Source organism: Limulus polyphemus, unplaced genomic scaffold, assembly GCF_000517525.1.
Source record: "Limulus polyphemus unplaced genomic scaffold, Limulus_polyphemus-2.1.2 Scaffold255, whole genome shotgun sequence".
NCBI lineage: Eukaryota > Metazoa > Arthropoda > Merostomata > Xiphosura > Limulidae > Limulus > Limulus polyphemus.
In genome coordinates this window covers 693,477-714,000 of record NW_013665865.1, presented here as the reverse complement: position 1 = coordinate 714,000, position 20,524 = coordinate 693,477, and the positions used below count along the sequence as shown (strand labels likewise).

Here is a 20,524-nt window from a genome sequence, read left to right as displayed (position 1 = left end):
TTGAATATTATTTATGATTTTAACTACAGGGTGACTTTACTTTTCTCAAAAAAACCAAATTTACAATGAATAATGACATTTTCTTCAAGTCTGCGTTATGTAAACTTTCTTTTTTTACTACACGTGCTTTTATGCGCTTGCGGTTAAGATTTCAGTTCCAGTGGTTTCTTATAATTAGGTCCATTGTACAAATCTTCACTACATTTGGATATTTTTTGTCATCTCCAAAAGTTTAAAGCATATCACATCTTCGTATACGCAGAAAAACTACTAATTCAGTTAGACCAGCTGATAAGGTTGACAATGAATAATTATGTCTGTTTATGAAGCTAGAGTTATAGTAATATTTTGTCATTTCTACGTAAGAGTAGATTATTTCAGATCCGTTAAATTATAATTTTGTTTGTAGTTCTTCAGTATGTCAAATTTATAATGATATGCTTTTTCCACTTCAGGATATGAAAAACACTTGTACCTATGTATCAGTTGAGAGCCACTAAGCGTATTTGGGTTTTATAAAGCTTGGTGTTTCAGTTGATGACATTTCGCGACTATTTTAAATTTTGTTTCTTTTGGTAAAGAGGATTATGAAAAAATTCAAGATGAAAACTGTAGGGTTCCATGTTGAAATTAACAAAGATACTTCGATGCATATGTATTGTTGCATGATAAATTGTTGTAAAAAGTGATATTTTTATAAAATAAGAGTAAATCACGATAGCATGGAATATCTACGTTTAAAACTCATTTACCAATGAACAATAGCTTGTGCTCAGGTATGCTATAACTGACTTTTTCTACTAAAAACTGTGATAAATATGATTTTTAAGTAATCAAAATTAAACTAATCAAATATATTTTGCAGATACGTTTGTAGCCCATAATAAACAATGGTTTTTAAGACTCGTGGCATCCTAAGATGAAAATCAACACGGAAGAAGGAGGAATGAGTGGAAAAAAAATTCCAAATTTTTAGCTATCTTACCAGTATGTCCAGACAAAGGGGACATGATCACGCTTGCCTGCTTCTAAGATTTAAAAGTTGGAATGACTATATATGGCGTGTGTCTGATGCCAAAAGAATATTGAGGTGAGTTCTGTTTATTAATCCACACCTAGGGGCATAGGAAAATAAATTGGACAGAAGATAACTTTCGGTTAATGAAAGGCCATGCAAGAAAATGTGTTATGCTTCAGAGTAACTTGAAACTATTAAGTACAGAGGGTTAAGTACGTTATGTTAAAACGATTTGAATATGCAAATCAGCAAGTTATTTGATAACTACAGCCGACATAAAGACGTGATGGAACGGCATGTATCAGAGTTAAATTTTGATATTGTTCAGCATTATCTAGGTAGAGCGATTCTACCGAAAAATGATCGTTTTGGGGAAGGGTATGAAACAACCCTTTCAGGCGCAAAATATTCATACACTCAGAACGTAAAGATGTATTCAAGTTGGAGATTTAGAATTTACAAGATGGGGAAATCCTTTGTACTTAATGTCATTGGAAAACAAAGGAATATAGATCAACATGGGGCTCTAGGACCACCTATAAAGACAACTGCAACAAGTCGGTATCCAGCTGCGGTAAGTCAGTTGCGGCGTCATGTAACATATACGAATCCATGAACAGAAAGATCAGTAGCAATAGCTGTCCACGTGACCCACACAACAGTACGTAACATATATTATAGAAGGATCTCAACCTGAAAATGCAGCATAAGTCACGTGTATACAGCATGCTTCCATGAAATATCCGCTCAGAAATGTCTAAAACTGGAAAATGAAATGTATATTCTTGCTATTCCATACATAAGCATACTATTCAAGTCGCTGGATGCAGCATATGCATTTCTATGTGTGATTATCCTGTTGAAACTGACACTGGGAAACTGCTGGATTATATGTGCAGGAAAGAGTAATATGCTTATGACATGACAACTCAATGAATTATTTTGCAATGAAAACTATGCTGCAATGCTTTTATAAGTATGAACAGTCTTCAGATGGAACATGATCGGACGTGGCAAGATGGACTGTAATGACGTGATGAGGCTTCGAAATAATTTCAATATAACGTACTTAACCTCTGTCTATATACACATATATATTATAAACATAGTTCTTTGCTTTGACTAAAACATAGTACCAGTTAAAGGTATTGCAGATGAAAATTTTCTCTTACAGAAACATTTATTTTGTTGTTATAAACTAAGTTATGAGTCTGTTCACAGGAAAAATATATTCAAAGAGTAAAAAACAACTAAATATTGTTTTAAGAAAGGTAGCTAAGTATAAAAAAAATCAAAGCAAAGGTCATCATGATGAAACAGTTATGCACAAAAGAGAGTCCAGAGAACGTTTAGTATTGATTAGTTTTGAATGAAGAAATATCATATTTACTCTGTTTCTTACTTTTTCAGGCGAGTGAGTTCCTGGACCTGGCTTCTGGGTACGATCAGTGATTATAGGAGTTCGTTGGCTGAGGGTATATGCCGGAGACTTAACCCTAGAGACATCACTCGAAGGGATATTGTATGATCCTGGCCCAGGGTTCTGAATATACATAAGAAATACCGCAAACAAATGTTTTAAAATGTGCAAACACGTGATTAAAAACAGTTTAATGAGAAACAAAAGCAAATATTTTATTACAGGATGAGACGTGACATTTTAAATTACACTGGCATAAGGAACATTGGTATCATTCCTGTCACTAGCTGGAAAAAACTGATTAAATATATAACTGAGTGAACAGAAACGTTGGGATTTGTTACAGCTAATACAATTATTTAATCAAAAAAGCTATCTTAGTTAATTATATATAAGCATATTTGTTATGAAATCAATATAGTTATCTCCATTCTAATTATTCTTCCAGACAAAATTCAAATTCAAAGCGAAACGTACAAATATTGATTTTGTCTACTCTGACTGGTCTAACAAACTTCAGAAAACTTAAAAACAACAATATCACTAACCTTGTTTATTGTAGCATCATTCAATTTGGTTCCCATCGAGTAAGAGGGAGATTGGGGTTGAGTGTTTTCCCATATATCCACATTATATGAATTTGGAGCTATTTATGGGATATAATAGACATTTGTAGAATAAAACATAGAAACTTTGAAATAACACAACCACAGAAATGCGACATTATATTAAATAATATGACAGGTTTTATGTAATATCTAACTACTATTATATAATATCTTAATAACGTTCTTAGATCAAGTATGAAAGCTTCATTAAACAGTTCCGTTATGCATGATACTGTTGAATAAATAGGACTCTTTCTCCAGTGTAAAGGTGGAGAAAGTGACCAGATCAGTATACTCGCCTCCAAAGGTAAGGCTCTGGATCACTGTCCTTTTTAATTGAAGAGTTTTGATAAGTTCGTTACATTTAATATTCTGTTGACTCTTCTTGTATAACTTGATACAAATAAATGTATATTAATTATGTTTTTTTTAGCTTAAGTAAGGTGTAAGTATTATGTAAGATTAACGATCACTTTTATTTAGATTTAGAGTAACATATGTAATATTACTCATTTTATTATTGTAAATAAGTTTAAGGGATCATCGTACACGTGTTTTAGTTCCAGTAACGATGTCGCCTGCAGTTTTAATTACTACCACCTACAATACAAACCACAGCACCAAATGTGGTTTTAGTATAACATTTAACTATTCAGTTAACCTAGTTTATTAATTTCTATGCTAATCATCACTTTATGATAATGACACAATACCCACTGCAAGTAGAGCCACTAACTATACCTGGCCAACCCAATAGTACAGAGTGTGAATTAACAACTGAAATAACATTCCTTGTTCGTGAGTCTGCCATGAAGCTGGAGTGGAATGAGAACAAGTTACTTTATTATGTACTTGCAAATGCATACACCATTATTTCTGTTTTTAATTAATATTTTTATTAAGAGTCAAAACAAATATTTATTCATTAGGAGCGCTTTCCAAAAATAGGTCGTTCAACACATTCACAATAATATGCTGTACTTTAAAGTTTGATTATCAAAGTATGTATAACGCTGGTAAGTAGTAGGCTTACATTGAATGCTCGTGCGATTGATTGAGAATTGACTCACAAGCTTGTTGAGAAACAAAACATTGACGATTACCTCCTCGTGGACAGGTTATTAATCGTAAAACGTAAAAACTGTTAAAAAATACTAACGAAACGTCGCAGTTTAGATTGTGTTGAATACATTATTTATTTCTAATTAGGTCATCAGCTTACTGTTGTGCTGGACTTAAGAAATATTTTGCAAGTGACGGAACAATATTCTTACTATTTTGAGTTTATTTAGGATGGGCATATATTCTGTTATCTATGGTGCTGGGGCGAAGAAATCTTTTATGTTAAATTATCTTAATCAGTAGGAACGTCAATAACACCTGAAACTTCAGTTTTAGGATCCTGATCCTTGAAAATCCTTAATCTGAAGGCTATGGAAATCTGCTTCTGGATCACCATCCGAATCTATACTAAGGATAATCTCTTCTTCAATTGCTGATTCTTTATTTGAATAATTCTCATCTAGTTCAGCAAAGAGTAAAAAAAGACTGTCTTTTCTCTTTGGAATCCTCACAAGATAAACAGTATTTCGCTTTACGTACCTCATTTATTAAATATTGAACACCACATTAGTGGTCCTCTTTATCAAACTACCTAAGATACATATTTCCAGCTATATAGTGGTCATCGTTTACAATCATCACTATTTTATAAAATAACTTCTATAACTTCAACTTGTCTTACTCTAAGTTAATCATGTTCATCTTTGTGGTACTCTCGACTGACGTAACTTAAGCATTTCCATGATACATCCAGAATGATCTAGAGACTCAGGACCACATTTTCCTTAGTTAGAGATATAATATTCATTTAAACGATAACTGTTTTCCCGAAGACAAAAACTGGCATTTTTACATGCTTCGATGCTAGTTGCAGTGCTAGACATACTGTTCTGTGTTTATACACATAACACATATGTTATATTTGGCTAATGTTTTTCTAAAATATTGAAGATATTGCACAGTAAACTTAAAATAATTATACTATATTTTTTAAAAATAAGAATGCGAATGAAATCCCCCCCAGCTATCCTGACAGTTTCGATTTTTCTAAGAAGCATTCTAAGTAGCCTTGAAAGTTTCCAGCCCTAAAGTCAACCTAGAGCTTCTTTCAATGGTTTTCTTCAGCTTCTACCATTTTCTACACCCAGAAGAACAATCATCAACTGATCTCATGCTGGTGAATACATCATATTTCGGAACTCTTCAAGTTAGACCAATTGGAGAAGGAATCATAGAATACCAGCGATGATTTCTCCTTTAATTTTCATCGTTCTCCTTAGCTGCTTGAATTGTGAACATCCTTCTCTTGAACTGTCCCAGAAGGACAGGAAATAGTAAGTACTAATGACATGTAATACTTTCAGCTCTCCTGTCTTAAGATGAACACTTTGTTATTAGGTTGTTAGCTTAGTGTATAGCTTACTATTCATCCTTCCATTCATTCATTTGAAAAAAAAAACATTTAGCCATTAAGATTATACATAAAAACTTATTGATTTAATTATGATGGGTTATACCTTTAGTTCATTAACTCGTTGGAAACTTGTAAGTAATTACATCTCCTGGATTCAAGAAAATAGACGCTAACTAACCTGGAAAATTGTCCTGCTTCGGATCCTTGGCTTTGTTACCAAAAGTATAACTAGGTGATCCATTGAGAACTGTCTTGCCTGCTTTTTCAGGGCTATAAGCTCCAGGAGCAGGGGTTTTGAATGGTGCAGGCTCTTGTAGTCGACCGGAGATGGTAGGAGCCTGAACTATGTCCTTTCCTTTTTGGGAGATCCCAGAAATATTATAGCTGCCTGGACCAGGCTTGATAACCTCTCTCTTTTCTTCTGTTCTGAAAACGTATAAATAAGTGTATTATTTGGGCAGTTAAAACATAACTATTCTACGGTGACGCTAGTTATAGTTCATATCTAAGCGTAGTAAGACAGCCAATATATGTATATATTTGTAAATTCCTACTAATCACTAACATTTTGTGTAACAATCAAGTACATAGTACTGTTTAGTTTTGATGCAAAGATGTCTAATAACTTTTTTTATTTAGAGGGAATATTTCCTGACCAATGTCAAATACAAAGTTTAGATAAGCAAGCAGAACTTTTTACGAAGTGACCTATTTAAGTCATTAATTGTTATCAAACGTAGTTTTATGTAACATAAGCTTGTTTACGTAGTGAATTATCAGATTTAGTTAAAAATGTGATTTTCAAATAATGAATAAAAGTTTTAAAAACTAAAGCTAAAGATTGCATATTTTTTAAAGAATTTAAGATGCAAAAACATTTTAAACTATGTTAAAGATGAATTTTTAAATTTTTAAGAAACATTTTTTAGCGCTAAGGGACCTACTTAATTCCGAAGCTGAAAGCTGGTGACTTTGTACCCGTCAATTCCCGACCTCCTGCACCTAAAGAGAAGAGCACCTGTGGTTTTAGTAATCACTATTTAGTCTAGTTTTTACACACAACACAATCATAAGCAAACAGTTAAGTTTATACGATGAAAGTAAATTAAACAGAGCATAGAAGGACATTACTGGGTTTGTTTTGTTATCCACAAATACGCAAGAAAAAAGTGTAATAGTCACACTGAATGCAATTCTATTATCTAACGATATTATAGTGATTTCTTTTTAATTTTCTTCATCTTTATATTTGTGTCATAGATGCTTTGATGTAAACTCAAACTGACTATAAAAAGTCAGACGCCTGAACAGAATTCACGAGTGTAAAAATAACGAAAGAGAATAAAAAATACCAATATCCATGAATTATACATGAAACCAACGTTCACGCACATATAAAGTGGGATAAAAATATCAATGTAAAGTTAAAGTAGTAAATGGAATACAGTTCAAAGAAATAAGTGAAAATATGGAAGTTTAATGCACAAAATTATAAAAACATTACAGCTGTAGGATCAAGGTTGTTGGTACCAACCAGTTGGCGTTAGGCAAACAACTGTGGTAGATGTATTCTGGAAAATACTGAAAGTTACCACAAGGGTTATAAGCAATGTAACCTGTTATAATTAGGGCAGTATATTTCTGTTTACACCTGAACAGCTAGTACAGTAAGAATAAAACTAGGACTTGGGGTCATCAAAACGAGTAGGTTAAAAACCTCCTGGAGCTGGTCGACATATATTGTTAATAACTGTTTCTGGTTAGGAAAGTAATAAAAAAAACAAAAAAAATATATATACAATTTTTTTTGTGGTAAAACTAAGCTTAATTTTCAACTATAAGTTTCACAACCTCAATTTTTTTCAGTGTCAATTATTAGGCATTTAAACCTTAATGACATTGAAAAACACATGGGTTAAATGGCCAGGTGAGACAACCCAAAGTTTTAGCATAATCATCTATTATTTAGTTATAACGTTCCCATAGCTGAACGTGCGGGGCATGTTCAGACATATATCATTGCTTGAACCTTGGACCTTCTATCCACAGTCCAACACATTAACTGCTTCAATTAAGAACAAATACAAGTCGCTAGGTAACAGGATTACCAGGGTGGGGAATCCACATTTATTGCTCTAAATTAAACTATGGGAGAAAATGGAGGAGTTATTGCATGGGAGGAAACATGAGCGACTAGTCTTCTTGATGGGATGAAACACAGAAATTTTGTTCTTGTTTACTTCTCTTAATTTTCTCTCTAATTACTTATCAAATTCTCTCTCTATTATATCATTGATTTTAAATTTCACTACAACGCATATCCTTCCTTCTCCTAAGCACAGACAGTGATGGACAGAAGTGACTACAGATAATATTCCATCCCCTATAATCCTCACTTTTTTGTTATTTTACTCATACTGTTTTGGAAAGATGTGAAAAACGTGCTTTTGAGATATGCGCTATAGAAACTATTTTGTGGCATATAGAAGATAAGATCTGAACATTAAATCTCTGTGCACTAATTTAGTCATTAAATCCAACTGTATATCAGTAAAATGCACATTAATCACTTTTCTAATATGTAAGTAAAGAAGTAAAATACACATTTCTTAAGCTTGTTATGGATTCCAGTCTTGCGAATGCTTGTGAGATTAATCTGCAATAAATAGGGAATTTGATGGGTTTATTTTTTCGTAAACAGGAGGAGTTTGAGAGCGGTATCTGTCAACTCTGCTATGCAATCTGCTAGATGTTTTTTTTATTTCTATGTGTGGATGGGGTGGGGGGAACACCGTAAAAATAATGTCCTTCTTGGCATTGAACCTAAGAACTAATTCTGAAGTTTTAGTTCCTTCGCTACCTTCTGAGTGTGTGAATTTTAAAGTTTAATTTATTTTATGCCTAATTTTATTGTTGTGTAAGCTTGTTAGTACAGTTTTTTACGTTTTTGTCAGACTTACTTGAATTATGAGTAAGTATGCATATGTTATCTATAGCTTTGTACGAAAAATTGTTATGTTAAATCTGATAAAAGTATAATACCATCAAAGTTTCTACCATCCACAGACAAATATTTCAAAAGTGTATTAAAATTGTTTCGTGTGCTGTATGTCTTGATCCTATTTGGCCAACAATTAAATATTTCATTGTCTTTCAGAATTTATAGTGCATATTGGAGGGATTTGCACATTTCGATAATAAACTATCTTTACACTTCAGATAATTATAAGAAAGCTTTTATTACAATCAACGTTTCGCCTTTGCGGCTGATTCAGGGCTAGCACATAAAACTGTATAGTTTTATGTAGTAGCCTGAATATGCCGAAAAGGCGAACGTCGGTTGAAATAAACTTTCTCTTATAATTATCTGGAGTGTAAAGGTCGTTTTTCTATCTTTATTATCAAGAATTATCTTTGATAAATAACCCTCAGAAAGTTAGCTTTTAAATAATTACGGGATTAAGAACCATTAATAATATATCAGCAGTACTTACAACTTTCAGTATTTGAGCTTTCAAACAATAGTGTAAAAAAACGCGGATTGGAACCCTTGAATTAATCAGTACCAAAGCTTGCTCAAAAACTATTATTTTTTACATTCTTTTTTTTCATTGTGAAATAGCGTAGTGGTGAAAATAGTTAAATCATGTTAGAAAATGACGCGTCTTGCCAAGTCCGTGACCCCCCACCTACAGTGTTCAGTTTTCGACCCAGACTGAGGATTTTACGTCACGTGTGTCAGATCCATATATGGTTGGATTACCTGGAGTTAGAGACCACATACGTCATAGCCTGTATAAGAAAGTAGGTTTGGCATGAGTCATATCGCTTCAAGGGACCAAAATCTTCCCCGAAAGACTAGGAAGATAGGTAGTTTCATTGAAAATTCAACACCAGAGAAATTAAGGTAAGATTTATAATGATGCTAAACTTAAAGTAAACGACGGTTGACGCAATAATCCGCTGTGACTTGACCGTTAATGTCACTTGAAGATGCCCTAAAAATCTTTATTTTAACTCTAACTTACCGTGTCGTCTATAAGTTATCACAGGTACCTAACAATACATACCATAACTCTGCGAGTTGAAAACTGATAACATTAAATTGGCTGATGCTGACCGAATACTTTTTGTTTTAGATTTATTTGTTATCGACAAATACATTATATTTACTCTTACTTCTTACTTGCGAGACTTTATTCAGTCAGTCCTTGGGCTTCGTTATCGGATAGTAACTTTCGTGAATCGTAGTTGTTCGTTTGTCCTCTAAATTTGTATAGAGTTTCTTAGAAAACATCAAATTAACTCCATTCATGGTGTCCTACATGGGGCTGACATTTTACCTGTAAACTAGACATTTGGTTTGTTTGGAATTTCGCGCAAAGCTACACGAGGACTATCTACGCTAGCCGTTCCTAATTTAGCAGTGTAAGACTAGAGGGAAGGCGGCTAGTCATTACCACCTACCGCCAACTCTTGGGCTACTCTTTTACCAATGAATAGTGGGATTGACCGTCACATTATAATGCCCCCACGGCTGAAAGAGCGAGCATGTTTGGTGTGAAGGAGATTCGAACCCGCGACCCCCAGATTGCGAGTCGAACGCCCTTACCACCTGGCCATGCCGGGCCTAAATTTGTGAAAAACAGCATTTTACCATCACTAAATAAACAAACACATGGATAGAAAAAACAGTCTGTATTAATTGGATTGTTTGTGTGTTTGTAATTAAGCACAAAGCTACACAATGGGCTATCTGTGCTCTGCCTACCACGGGTGTCGAAACCTGGTTTCTAGCGTTGTAAGTCCGCAGACGTACCGCTGTGCCACTGGGGGCAACTGGGTTGTTTTAAAACAATATTGGGAAAAAATAAAAGACAGGGTAATGGTTGTTTTTGTACTCTGTTTTATTTCATATTGTATTTGTTTGTCCTGTTCTTGTTTACATCGTAGACATTGAATGTCGGACAAACCCACTTTGCACGCTCTCATTTCTCTACCAAACAGTACATAGATATTCATAAAAGTTATAAAGTAGTTTTCGTTTTGCTGCATTGCATATCAAGGATAATCCAAATAAAAACTTATGATGTTGTGTATGTGTATACTTACGTATACATATATCAAAGTCAATTAACGAGGATGCGAAAACGCATATTCTATATAAGAATTCTGCAATAATAATCTAAAATGTAAATATTTTAAATATTCATATAGATGTTGTTTATGTGAAAACACGAGAAGTTGCTTTATCGTGTACGTAAAATTATAGACCTTATCAACAGTGACACAGCATGCTCGCATAACACACATATTAGAAATTAACACATAAGCAACTGTAAATATCGAACAGGAAATATGATTAACGTCACTATGATAGTAGAAAATACGCAAGACCAAAAATGTTGATAAATTACATTAATCAAAAACTCGACAGGTGAACTTGTCTTCATCAGTGGAAGAGTTTATCGTTGTTAACATTGTTATCTTTAATCTAAAAAAACTAAACAAACAAACATGGTTTAATAAAATATTTGGTTACAAGTACATTTAACCGACTGATCGTAATTCTATGTACCTATCACTCTATCCATGTGTTTATCACAAGAACATGAAATATATATGTAACAACTGTTATTACAACGTATGTTACTTGTAACTGGACCGCTGTAAAATCGTTTCATAAGTTGTACTGTCTGAACGCAAAGCACTAATATTTCCATATCAACCTACAGAAGTACTATAATAAGCCTATCAAAATATAAATACCGGTACACAGGAAACCCTATATTTACTGTAAACTTTTCTCAGTGTATACACGTGTACATCCTATGTTTTACTTGCAGCCGTAATTAACAGGTTGCCACTAAAAAATCTAGTCAAATCAGTAACCTATTTACTTTGTTTCAGATCATTCGAATACATTTATGTTATGTAACGAACACAGTCGACTATATCTGCTTTATATCTACAAGCTTCTATTATAATTTCGCATCGAATATTTCTTTTTGGATGTTGTTGTCGTTCGTTTTTTTTTCTTTTTTAGCTCAAAACTACACAATCTGTGCATCGCGGAGAATCGAACCCCATATTTGAGTGTTGTAAGTCCGGAAACTTATCGCTGACCCACTGAGGGGACGTTTCCTTTTGGATGATGACACTCAATTATCCTTTGTAAATTTTATCGCTGTTATACAAGAGTTGATGTAGATGTATGCATTATTGTACTTTTTCTGTGTATACGTGTATGTACACAAAACGGCATTTAAAAAAAAAAAACATTTATGGATGTATGTTTGCAACACACTAAAGATGATACAGCAAACCATGGAATATAAAAGTTGAAACTATTTACATTTAGTGCGTGCCGCGATGAGGTCGATAACACAACAACTATGCAAACTTAAATTCCACGTCCAGTTTCACATGCTTTTCCTCTTCCTTATTTTAATGTAACATTTCAATGGTTGCAGTGTATTTTGTATAGATAAGTCATATAAATGAAATTTCGCGAGAAATGAAATTTTTTACATGTGTGTGTACCACCCCTAAAGACACAGAAATATTACATAGTTATTTAACATATCTACACTGTCTTACTACATGGAATATTTATATTGCTACCCATGTAAGTATGCCATAACTAATTGACAACTAATGATAACCAAAGAATAGCAGAAACATAAAAACGGCAACGAATTTTTTGTATTGTTAATTTGAGTTTAGGTTTAGTTTTTTAGTGTTCTACAAAAGATAACATTTAGAATTGATATTATTTTGAAGGCTAAGTCAGGGGAAACTTTCTGGTTTACTCTAGTCGTACTTAAAATCTCTAAGACTACTTTTTAATAATAGACACATTATAGGATTCATTAGATGAAGGATGAGCTTTTCAAACTGAGTGTTTTCATTTAAGTTTCTTTTATGGCCTACCTGAACAAACTGACTGTATAGAATTGTTTTCAGTCCCAACCTATGTCATCATGTAAAAACCAACATTCTAATCTTGAAAGTATGAAAATAAATTACTCTAGGCAAAATTAAACGTTTTTATACGAGTGTAATACTCATATGAGACATGGTGATAAGCAGAGGTATTAAAATCAAAATTCATATATTTATTACAGCATTTCATAGGATGGGGTTGTATGTGAAAGGACCTTACGTCTTGGGCGTGATTCGTTAACAGGACATTGCCTCACACTCTAACCTACCTACACAACAAGAACAATTACCATTCCTGATTTAGGAAGTATTGTAGATACTAATCTTTCACGTAGGAAGCACAGGTAAGGTAGGTGATCTAAAGAGTGTTACCAGTTGTATAGATTAGTGAATAAAATAATCCAATTATTTTCCACCTACCGATAGTTGAAGGCAGTGTGAATGCAGCTGGTCCTGGACTGGTGTACTCTGCTGCTATGGGACCTCTTCTTTTGGTTGGGGTCCAGGGCCGCTGCTGGACATAGTAGCCCGTGGGGGAGTCGCTCTGTCAACAGAGAATTCGTTAGAAAAAATCATTATACCATTTATTTATTATCAACACTTGCTTTTCATAAACCAGCTCTTAATTTAATAATAATAAATAAAAACAAGATTCGACAGAGCTGAATTGGTTTCAATATTTATAAAAGAAACTGATCCTATTCTTTCCTGAATAATACAAAGTAAAGTTCAATTTTATGAGTAAAATTATAGTATTTGTTTGTTTTAGAACAAAGCGACATAATAATCTACCTGCGCTCTGTCCATCACGTGAAATCGGACCCCGGATTTTAGCGTTTTAAGCCCTCAGATTTATCGCTGAGCCACTAGGGGGCTGTTTGGAAGATGCAAGTATTTTTGCTGTGTACTATGTTTTCTAAACCAAAACCACAACTTCTTAGATTTCACCTGTTTTAACCACTCGCATCACTAGTAAAATGGAACGAAATATTGTGGGTCTACCTGTGACAATACCATTCAGGTCATCCAAGGCACATTTTTCAGAATTTTTTAAAATATGCATAATACGCACAAACTGCCAATGAGAAAGATGTGGATAATAAAAATGAAATATTTGAAACCAAAAAATGATTAAACTCGTTTCTCAAGAACAAGAGTTATAGGCGTTATGTGGATTTGTGTCGAAATCTGACCAAAGCAAATGATCTTACACAAACTTAGATTTAAGGTACACGGTCAGAATTTTGCCTAAGCAGGTCATTAAAACTTTGAAGGATTTAAATGGTTAAAAAGCATTAAAATAAAAGGCTGTACAAAAGGTAGCATGCAATCATTGTGTTGCAGCTGCTCCCAAATAATTTAAATAATGGCACAGTATTCAGTTAAAGAACAGTTTAACATGTTCCTAGTGTGTGGAGAGTATCACTAAGATACTCAGGCTGCTTCCAGGTTTTATGTCGAATGTCATCCTTCACATCAGATTAAAGCGGCTACGTACTACGTGACCATTCACCTATAGACTCAATGAGGGCAGACCAAGAACAGCAACCATTACTGGTGATGACGTTACTATATTGGCAGTTGTCATATTAGGACACTTTTAACAAAAATATTGACTGTTTGCCACCATTTCGTTATAAAGATTTTTTACCTCATTTATGCCTATAATTATTGTAGAGCGATTTTGCTAATTTGTTTATTTAAAATGCTTCATTTTTTTCTTGTCTATACCTTTGTAATTGACTAGTTTGGTACATGATGCACATTAATAAAATTTTCGAAGGACACGACCTTAAAGTTGACCTCAATGATATTATCACAGGGTAGACTCGCCATTAACACACCATATACCGATCCATACCACTACCAATCATTTTCTTACACATCTCCATTTCCGAATTATTTGTTTGTCAGTAGAGTTTTGAGTCACTCGGTATATACTTTCATCTTTCTATGTACTCGTTGTTGAATCTGTATTCGTATTTTTGACTTATTTCAAAGCTACTAAGACTATTTACCGCTGTCTCTTGTTTTCAACTACTGACCAGATGGAAGACAGCTAGTCAGCAAAGCTCTAACTCCCACCGTTCATGCAAAGGGACTGACTTATAACGCACCCATAGCTTAAGGTGTGGGGAATATTTTGTAATATTACACGGATTTGAACCCAGCTTGTCAGCACCGAAATTCAGAACTCTAACATTGTTTCTAAATGAAGTAAAATAATACGGATGTTATATTTTTAGGATGAAGTATTTGTTACTATCTTAATTTGTACACGCTAAATTGTGTTATTACTGCTAACAACCTCACCAAAAAAAGAAGCTATTGAGAGATTTTAATCTTAATATCAATATATATGTTCTATAATATGCAAAATCCTCTTCAGTGTATCATATTCTTCTTTTCGAATTGTACAAATTTATATTTTTTGTCTCGTCTAGTTGTAGTTAAACCCTTTCTCTTTGTTTAACAATGTATCTTTTGTCCACAGATATTTTTTAAATCTTAACGATTTTATTCCGCAATCATCAGGTTTTCCTTAATGCAATGGGTTTGAACACTGCTTGTTCCAATGTTACTAAATCATCTTTATTAGTTTCAAAGCAAAGTATTCACGGAAATCATGCAAATTCTGCATGTTTTCTTATTTCATGTCGAGTAGTGCATGAGGTACCACATAATTTTGTTTTATTTATATACGTTCATCAAATTTTTTGTATGATTTAAAAACCTTGCGTTGTCTCCTAATCCTAACACTAACATCAACTAACCAAATCGGGTTTACAAACCAGGACAAACTAAGAACGTAATACGCTTCAGGCATTTCAACTATACTTCATTTTTTTATGATGACGGCTGCAGATCCTGCCTCTCTGAAGGATTCGGCCTTCCCCTTTGGATTACACGGGTCAGTCTGTACTTGTTTTTTACTCGCCGAGTATGATTGTTGGATAGGAGAAGTAGGCCCAGTCAAAGCACGCAAGCCGCTGGGCGCAATGAAAAACGGGTCAGGAATGTTTGCTGTTAATGTGTATACGTCTATACTACACATAAATCTTGTGTATACGTACAGGCAATAACACAATCATTCAAATATATATATTGATAAGATAAGTATATAGACGGTCGTATTGTCATTATCGTTAACTTTCTTGATACCGAGCTGCAGGGAGATGAGTTGACAACATCTTAGGATGAAATCATTTTGAATTTGAATACAACTAAGAATATGACTTAATTCACTTCAAGCGACACTATACAAACCATACTCTGATTCTGGTTTTGTACCAAGTGCCGAGCACTCCGTTCATTGTATAGAATTGAAAGATTTCAATAGAATGTTAAAAAAGCATCACTATTAGTTTTAATAATAAAGAATATAAAAATCGGATATTTTCTTTATGTTTGTGTTCCTCTGTCTCCTAATTATTTTTCATGCACACAGTATTGCTGTAGAGGGTGTTTGCGTGACTAGACTAAGTAGCCTAACTTCTGAACTGGTGCGAGTAAATAGATTATAAATTATATAGTAATTTGAATCTGTCGTGTTTATGGTTCAATTTTCAAGGCATAGATTCGCTGATTATGTGCGCAAGGCAGTATAAATAACAGGATCTATATAACTGACATTAAACCTATAAACATAAAGGTAATGATTCTTATCGAATTTTTTTATGGTGCATTTTTTCAAAAAAAATCTCAGTAATATATTGTGGCTATACAGGTTTAAAACAATATAATACATTTTGTAGCATGACAAGATAGCGCTAATCGAATATAAAAATTTAATCTATTCAGTATTATGTAAATATATGCGGGTAATTGTTTAATGTTTTATTTAAAAATGAACCAGGTTTCATCTATGATGCTTCGACTATGGACAATAGTAGAGAGATCACTCCTTGATTCGTTCATATCGATAACGCTTGCATATACCGCTGCTATATGATTAAATCTTATTAATTTTAGAGTTATATTGGAGAAAATGCAGTCAGGTAAACATCGTTATCGATTTTAACTCCTTAATAGTTACTTTTAATTTTTTTTTTATAGAGGACTCTCACATGCAAGTTTGAACAATAAACAATTCATTTCAGGGCAACATAGGCGGAGATGTAAATATTAGAACATTCAGGTGTACTATGCCAGACATGCTTCGCGGGCCAGGGACAACTACCGGGAAGTTGTTTGTTTAGAAAGGGAGGAATTTTGATCCAACAGGTGTGGCTATTTTGGCAATTCAAGGTACTGTTTTGAGAAACATGTTCGTAATCATCCGGCTTATCACAACAACAATACATTTTCTATGCAACCAATTAGTATAAAAAATTACTTTTGAATACATATAGTTTTTACGAAATTTTAAATTTCTCGAAGTGCACTTTTTTTGACATACAGAAAGTTTTGTTCATTCAGTTTTTTTTCAGCTACTTTTAAACATCTGTACTTGTTCTATCACTTAATATCGGATAGATTATAAATTGAAATTAAAATGCAAGTCTAAATATATTATTAATTACGTACTGATAATTTGTGTATATATTTAACAAAGAGAATAGCAGTAGCTAATAATGAATTATTTTTGATATTTGAATACTTTTCAACACAAATAAAAGTATTTATAGCAAAATCCTAAACACTTTTTAACTGAGGGAAAACAATAATATTATGAATATAGCTTATATAAAAAATATGGCAAATCGTATCTGAAGTAACCTGAAATGTATTTATCTATTATAAAAAGTTTAGCTTGAAATATCTATTAAATCAAACATTTTATGTTATGTTGTATAACCTGGAGCCTTTAGCTAAAATGCTACTCATGTAACTTTGAGCATAGTTAAAATTTTAAATAAAATAAGATTCAAGATGTCTTTTAAAACCGAGATGGTTTTGTTTGTTTGTTGGTTGGTAAGTACAAAACTATACAATGGGTCAACTGTGCTCTGCTCACCGCGAATATCGAAACTCGATTTTCAGCGTTATAAGCCCTAAGACTTACCGCTTAATCACCAGGGGCAAACTATGATGACATTTGGTTCAAATAATGTATTTATACTTCTCAATATTAGGCCCTGTAGAATGTAATTGTTTGTTGTAATAAATTCCGTGTGCAAGTAGTTTAAAACAATGTGACAGTTTGACGTAAGTCTATTATCTTTTCTAATGATAACCATGTACACTTCGAATAGCACTTTCGAACAGTATGTGGGATTTGTTTTGAGGATAATTTTTCTAGAAGTGTAGACGAGTTACAACGAAGACTAAATTTCTCTATAATATGAATGACTGATCACGCAAATAAGATGTTCGACAAAAAGAGTGACCCAAAGTATACAATTATAATTTATGAAACATATCTGTGGTTCGTGAAGTAGAGTTTTATAACGCAAAATTTTATCAGTCTTGCTTACTCTGCAGAGGACATAAGCTATAGGAATGTAATATAATGGCTATGAGTTATCAGAGTTTGACAATTTCCTGTTTGGATAGTGAACGTTTAATCTTGAAAGAATGCATCAACTTAAAAAGAATAGGATAAAAATTATACCACTTTGATTACTATAGTGAAGAGATCCTTGCAAGTAATGAACATTAACATAGAAATTACTACTATATCGTGTAAGCATATCTTTAGAGTAAGCACCATTTGTTAAACTTACGTAAACCAATCGTTAGAGTAAGCACGATCTAAGAAAACCATATAAGTATATCGTCAGAGTAAACACCATCTGTCATCTTTGTGTAAGCATATCGTTAGAGTAAGCACCATTTGTCAAACTTGCGTAAGCACCATTTATCAAACTTGCATAAGCCTATCATTAGAGTAAGCACCATTTGTCAAACCTGCGTAAGCCTATCGTTAGAGTAAGCATAATCTAAGAAAACCATGTCACTACATTGACAAAGTAAGCACCATTTAAGAAAAAGATGTAAGTATATCGTTAGAGTAAGCACCACCTGTCAAACTCATGTAAGCATATCGTCAGAGCAAGCACTATCTGCCCAAGGCGTGTAAATATATCGTGAGAGTAAACATCATTTACCACAATCGTGTAAGCATATCGTTAAAGTAAGGACTATTTGTCACACTCACGCAAGTCTATCTTTAGAGTAATCATCATTAAAAAAAAAAACGTGTAAGCACCATCTGTCAAATTCGTGGAAGACTATCGTTTTGGAGAAATAATCATTTGTCAAATTTGTGTAACACTGTTAAGCCTATTTTTACGGTAAGCACCGTCTGTCAAATTCGTATAAGCATCTCGTTTGGAGAGTCTATATTTCTGAGAATAAGATAACATAAATTTATGTTAAAAGGAAGATAAACTCACTTGACACATGGTATTTTAGAACTTCACAGTAACTGGTTGGTTTTAAATAGTGATGGCATTAACTTTTGTTTTAACGTGTTTTTATAACTTTATCATTTTCATTCATACATATTTAAAATTCATTTTAGAAAATCGCAATGATGAAGTTCAGAAATAACCAAATAAATAGTATCGCTAGTTAATTTTAGTGTGACATCTGGACGGTTTAGAAACATATGAAAAATACACAAGAAATAATAATTTTATGTTATAACATTTTATATTTTAACTTACACCTAATTAAATCTAATATGGACACTTCTCATTATTTATAATGAGCCGTTTTTATTTTCAACCTATTTCGGTACTGAAGGGATTGTTTTAAGATATTACTTGACTCACACAAGAAAAAACAAACAAACAAAAAAAAAAACAACTTTCGTAATTCATTTGGACTCTTTAACTATAAAATATTTTAAACTATTCGCTCTCCTAAGTTGGCCGAGCCCCGCGAGTTATAATTGTGATTAGTGTTGAAATACCGGGAACAGCGAGAGTATCCAGCTAATGGTTCATTGCAGTCTAATCTGTATAGATTTTAGTTTTACTCTGTATTGATTTATAGCATGAAGTACTTCTAATAAGTTTTTTGTTTTTTTTACACAGCACTGGTTTCGCTAACTTATGAGCTATTTTTATGTAGATTGCTTAATTTTGAGTAGAAGTTGTTAATCATTCTTAGTAATTAGGATAAATCAGATTTTATCTACATGTATAACGAATGAGATGCTAATTTTATCTTAGGCTTGATTTTCTAGCTACTGGACTATAGCTGATCCCAAGTTTAGGTTTGCATATTATACACGTTACGTACAGGTATTACTTCCCTAACACACACTTACCTTTAACACCATATTTTCACAACTTCTCACTCTGGAATCGAACTACGATATGTCTCTTTGTTACATCACGGTTAACCAAGAATTTACTCGCTTTGCCTCCTACGAGCCAGGAGTTTGTTACGTTACTATTGGTTGCCAGAAGCAGCAAGGACAACACGTCACAAACACCTTCAGTGTGATTTGCCGAAAGTTTGATTAAGCAAAACATTGTTTATGACATCATATAAATTGCATTTGGACTCGCCCATCAAGTTCTAGCAAAAATATTTTGCTGTTTTGTTTTTCAACTCATTTTATTACTTCTTTAAAGTTCTAATTTTTTTTCTTAAATGAAAATACTTTTTATTCTACTTTTTTTAATCTTTAATGGGAGGCACTTAGGAAGTAACGAGGCTGATAAAAAATATTGTAACATTCATTTGCTGACAGAAAGGGTGAACTTTCATGTTTCCAGAATTTTCTAGTAGTTTTGTAATAATATTATTTTGTATACCTATTAAAATTAAATCCGTGAAGATGTAGATTAAGAAGGCGTTTGAAAACTTCCACGAGTCACCGAAAGGGCGGATATTAAAGTTCTACACCGAAGTTATAATTATAATAAACGCCTCCACCCTTATACAAAGAAAATCTTCCAGACGAAGTACAGTAAATATAATTTTATCTTACGTATGACAATTTTATTTGCATTTTAATGAAGTAGAATAAAATGCTTTTCAAGATTATAGGTAATTTCTACATAATTTTTAAAACCTAATCTAAACTAAGCTTTGCCTGAACCTGAAGAAAAGCAAAACAAGGGTCACCATTCGCAAGGAAGAGGAACTTGAAAAATTCG

The 20,524-nt window shown here is 33.1% G+C and overlaps 1 protein-coding gene across 2 annotated transcripts in view; it reads right to left on the bottom strand.

Moving 5' to 3' along the window:
* LOC106478857 (outer dense fiber protein 3-like) overlaps positions 1 to 19,751 on the bottom strand; it is a 23,244-nt gene extending 3,493 nt beyond the window's left edge. Inside the window, exons 1-7 of one of the 2 annotated variants that reach the window (XM_022382536.1) lie at positions 19,687 to 19,751; positions 12,888 to 13,011; positions 6,467 to 6,524; positions 5,701 to 5,948; positions 2,987 to 3,084; positions 2,421 to 2,561; positions 986 to 1,115 (exon numbers count right to left, since the gene is read on the bottom strand). In XM_022382536.1, the coding sequence (XP_022238244.1) occupies positions 1,029 to 1,115; positions 2,421 to 2,561; positions 2,987 to 3,084; positions 5,701 to 5,948; positions 6,467 to 6,524; positions 12,888 to 13,011; positions 19,687 to 19,698 (768 nt within the window). In that variant the 5' untranslated portion in view covers positions 19,699 to 19,751 and the 3' untranslated portion in view covers positions 986 to 1,028. The remainder of the gene's footprint in view (positions 1 to 985; positions 1,116 to 2,420; positions 2,562 to 2,986; positions 3,085 to 5,700; positions 5,949 to 6,466; positions 6,525 to 12,887; positions 13,012 to 19,686) is intronic. The other variant, XM_013939431.2, reaches the window with a different exon arrangement.
* Between the last annotated feature and the right edge of the window lie 773 nt (positions 19,752 to 20,524).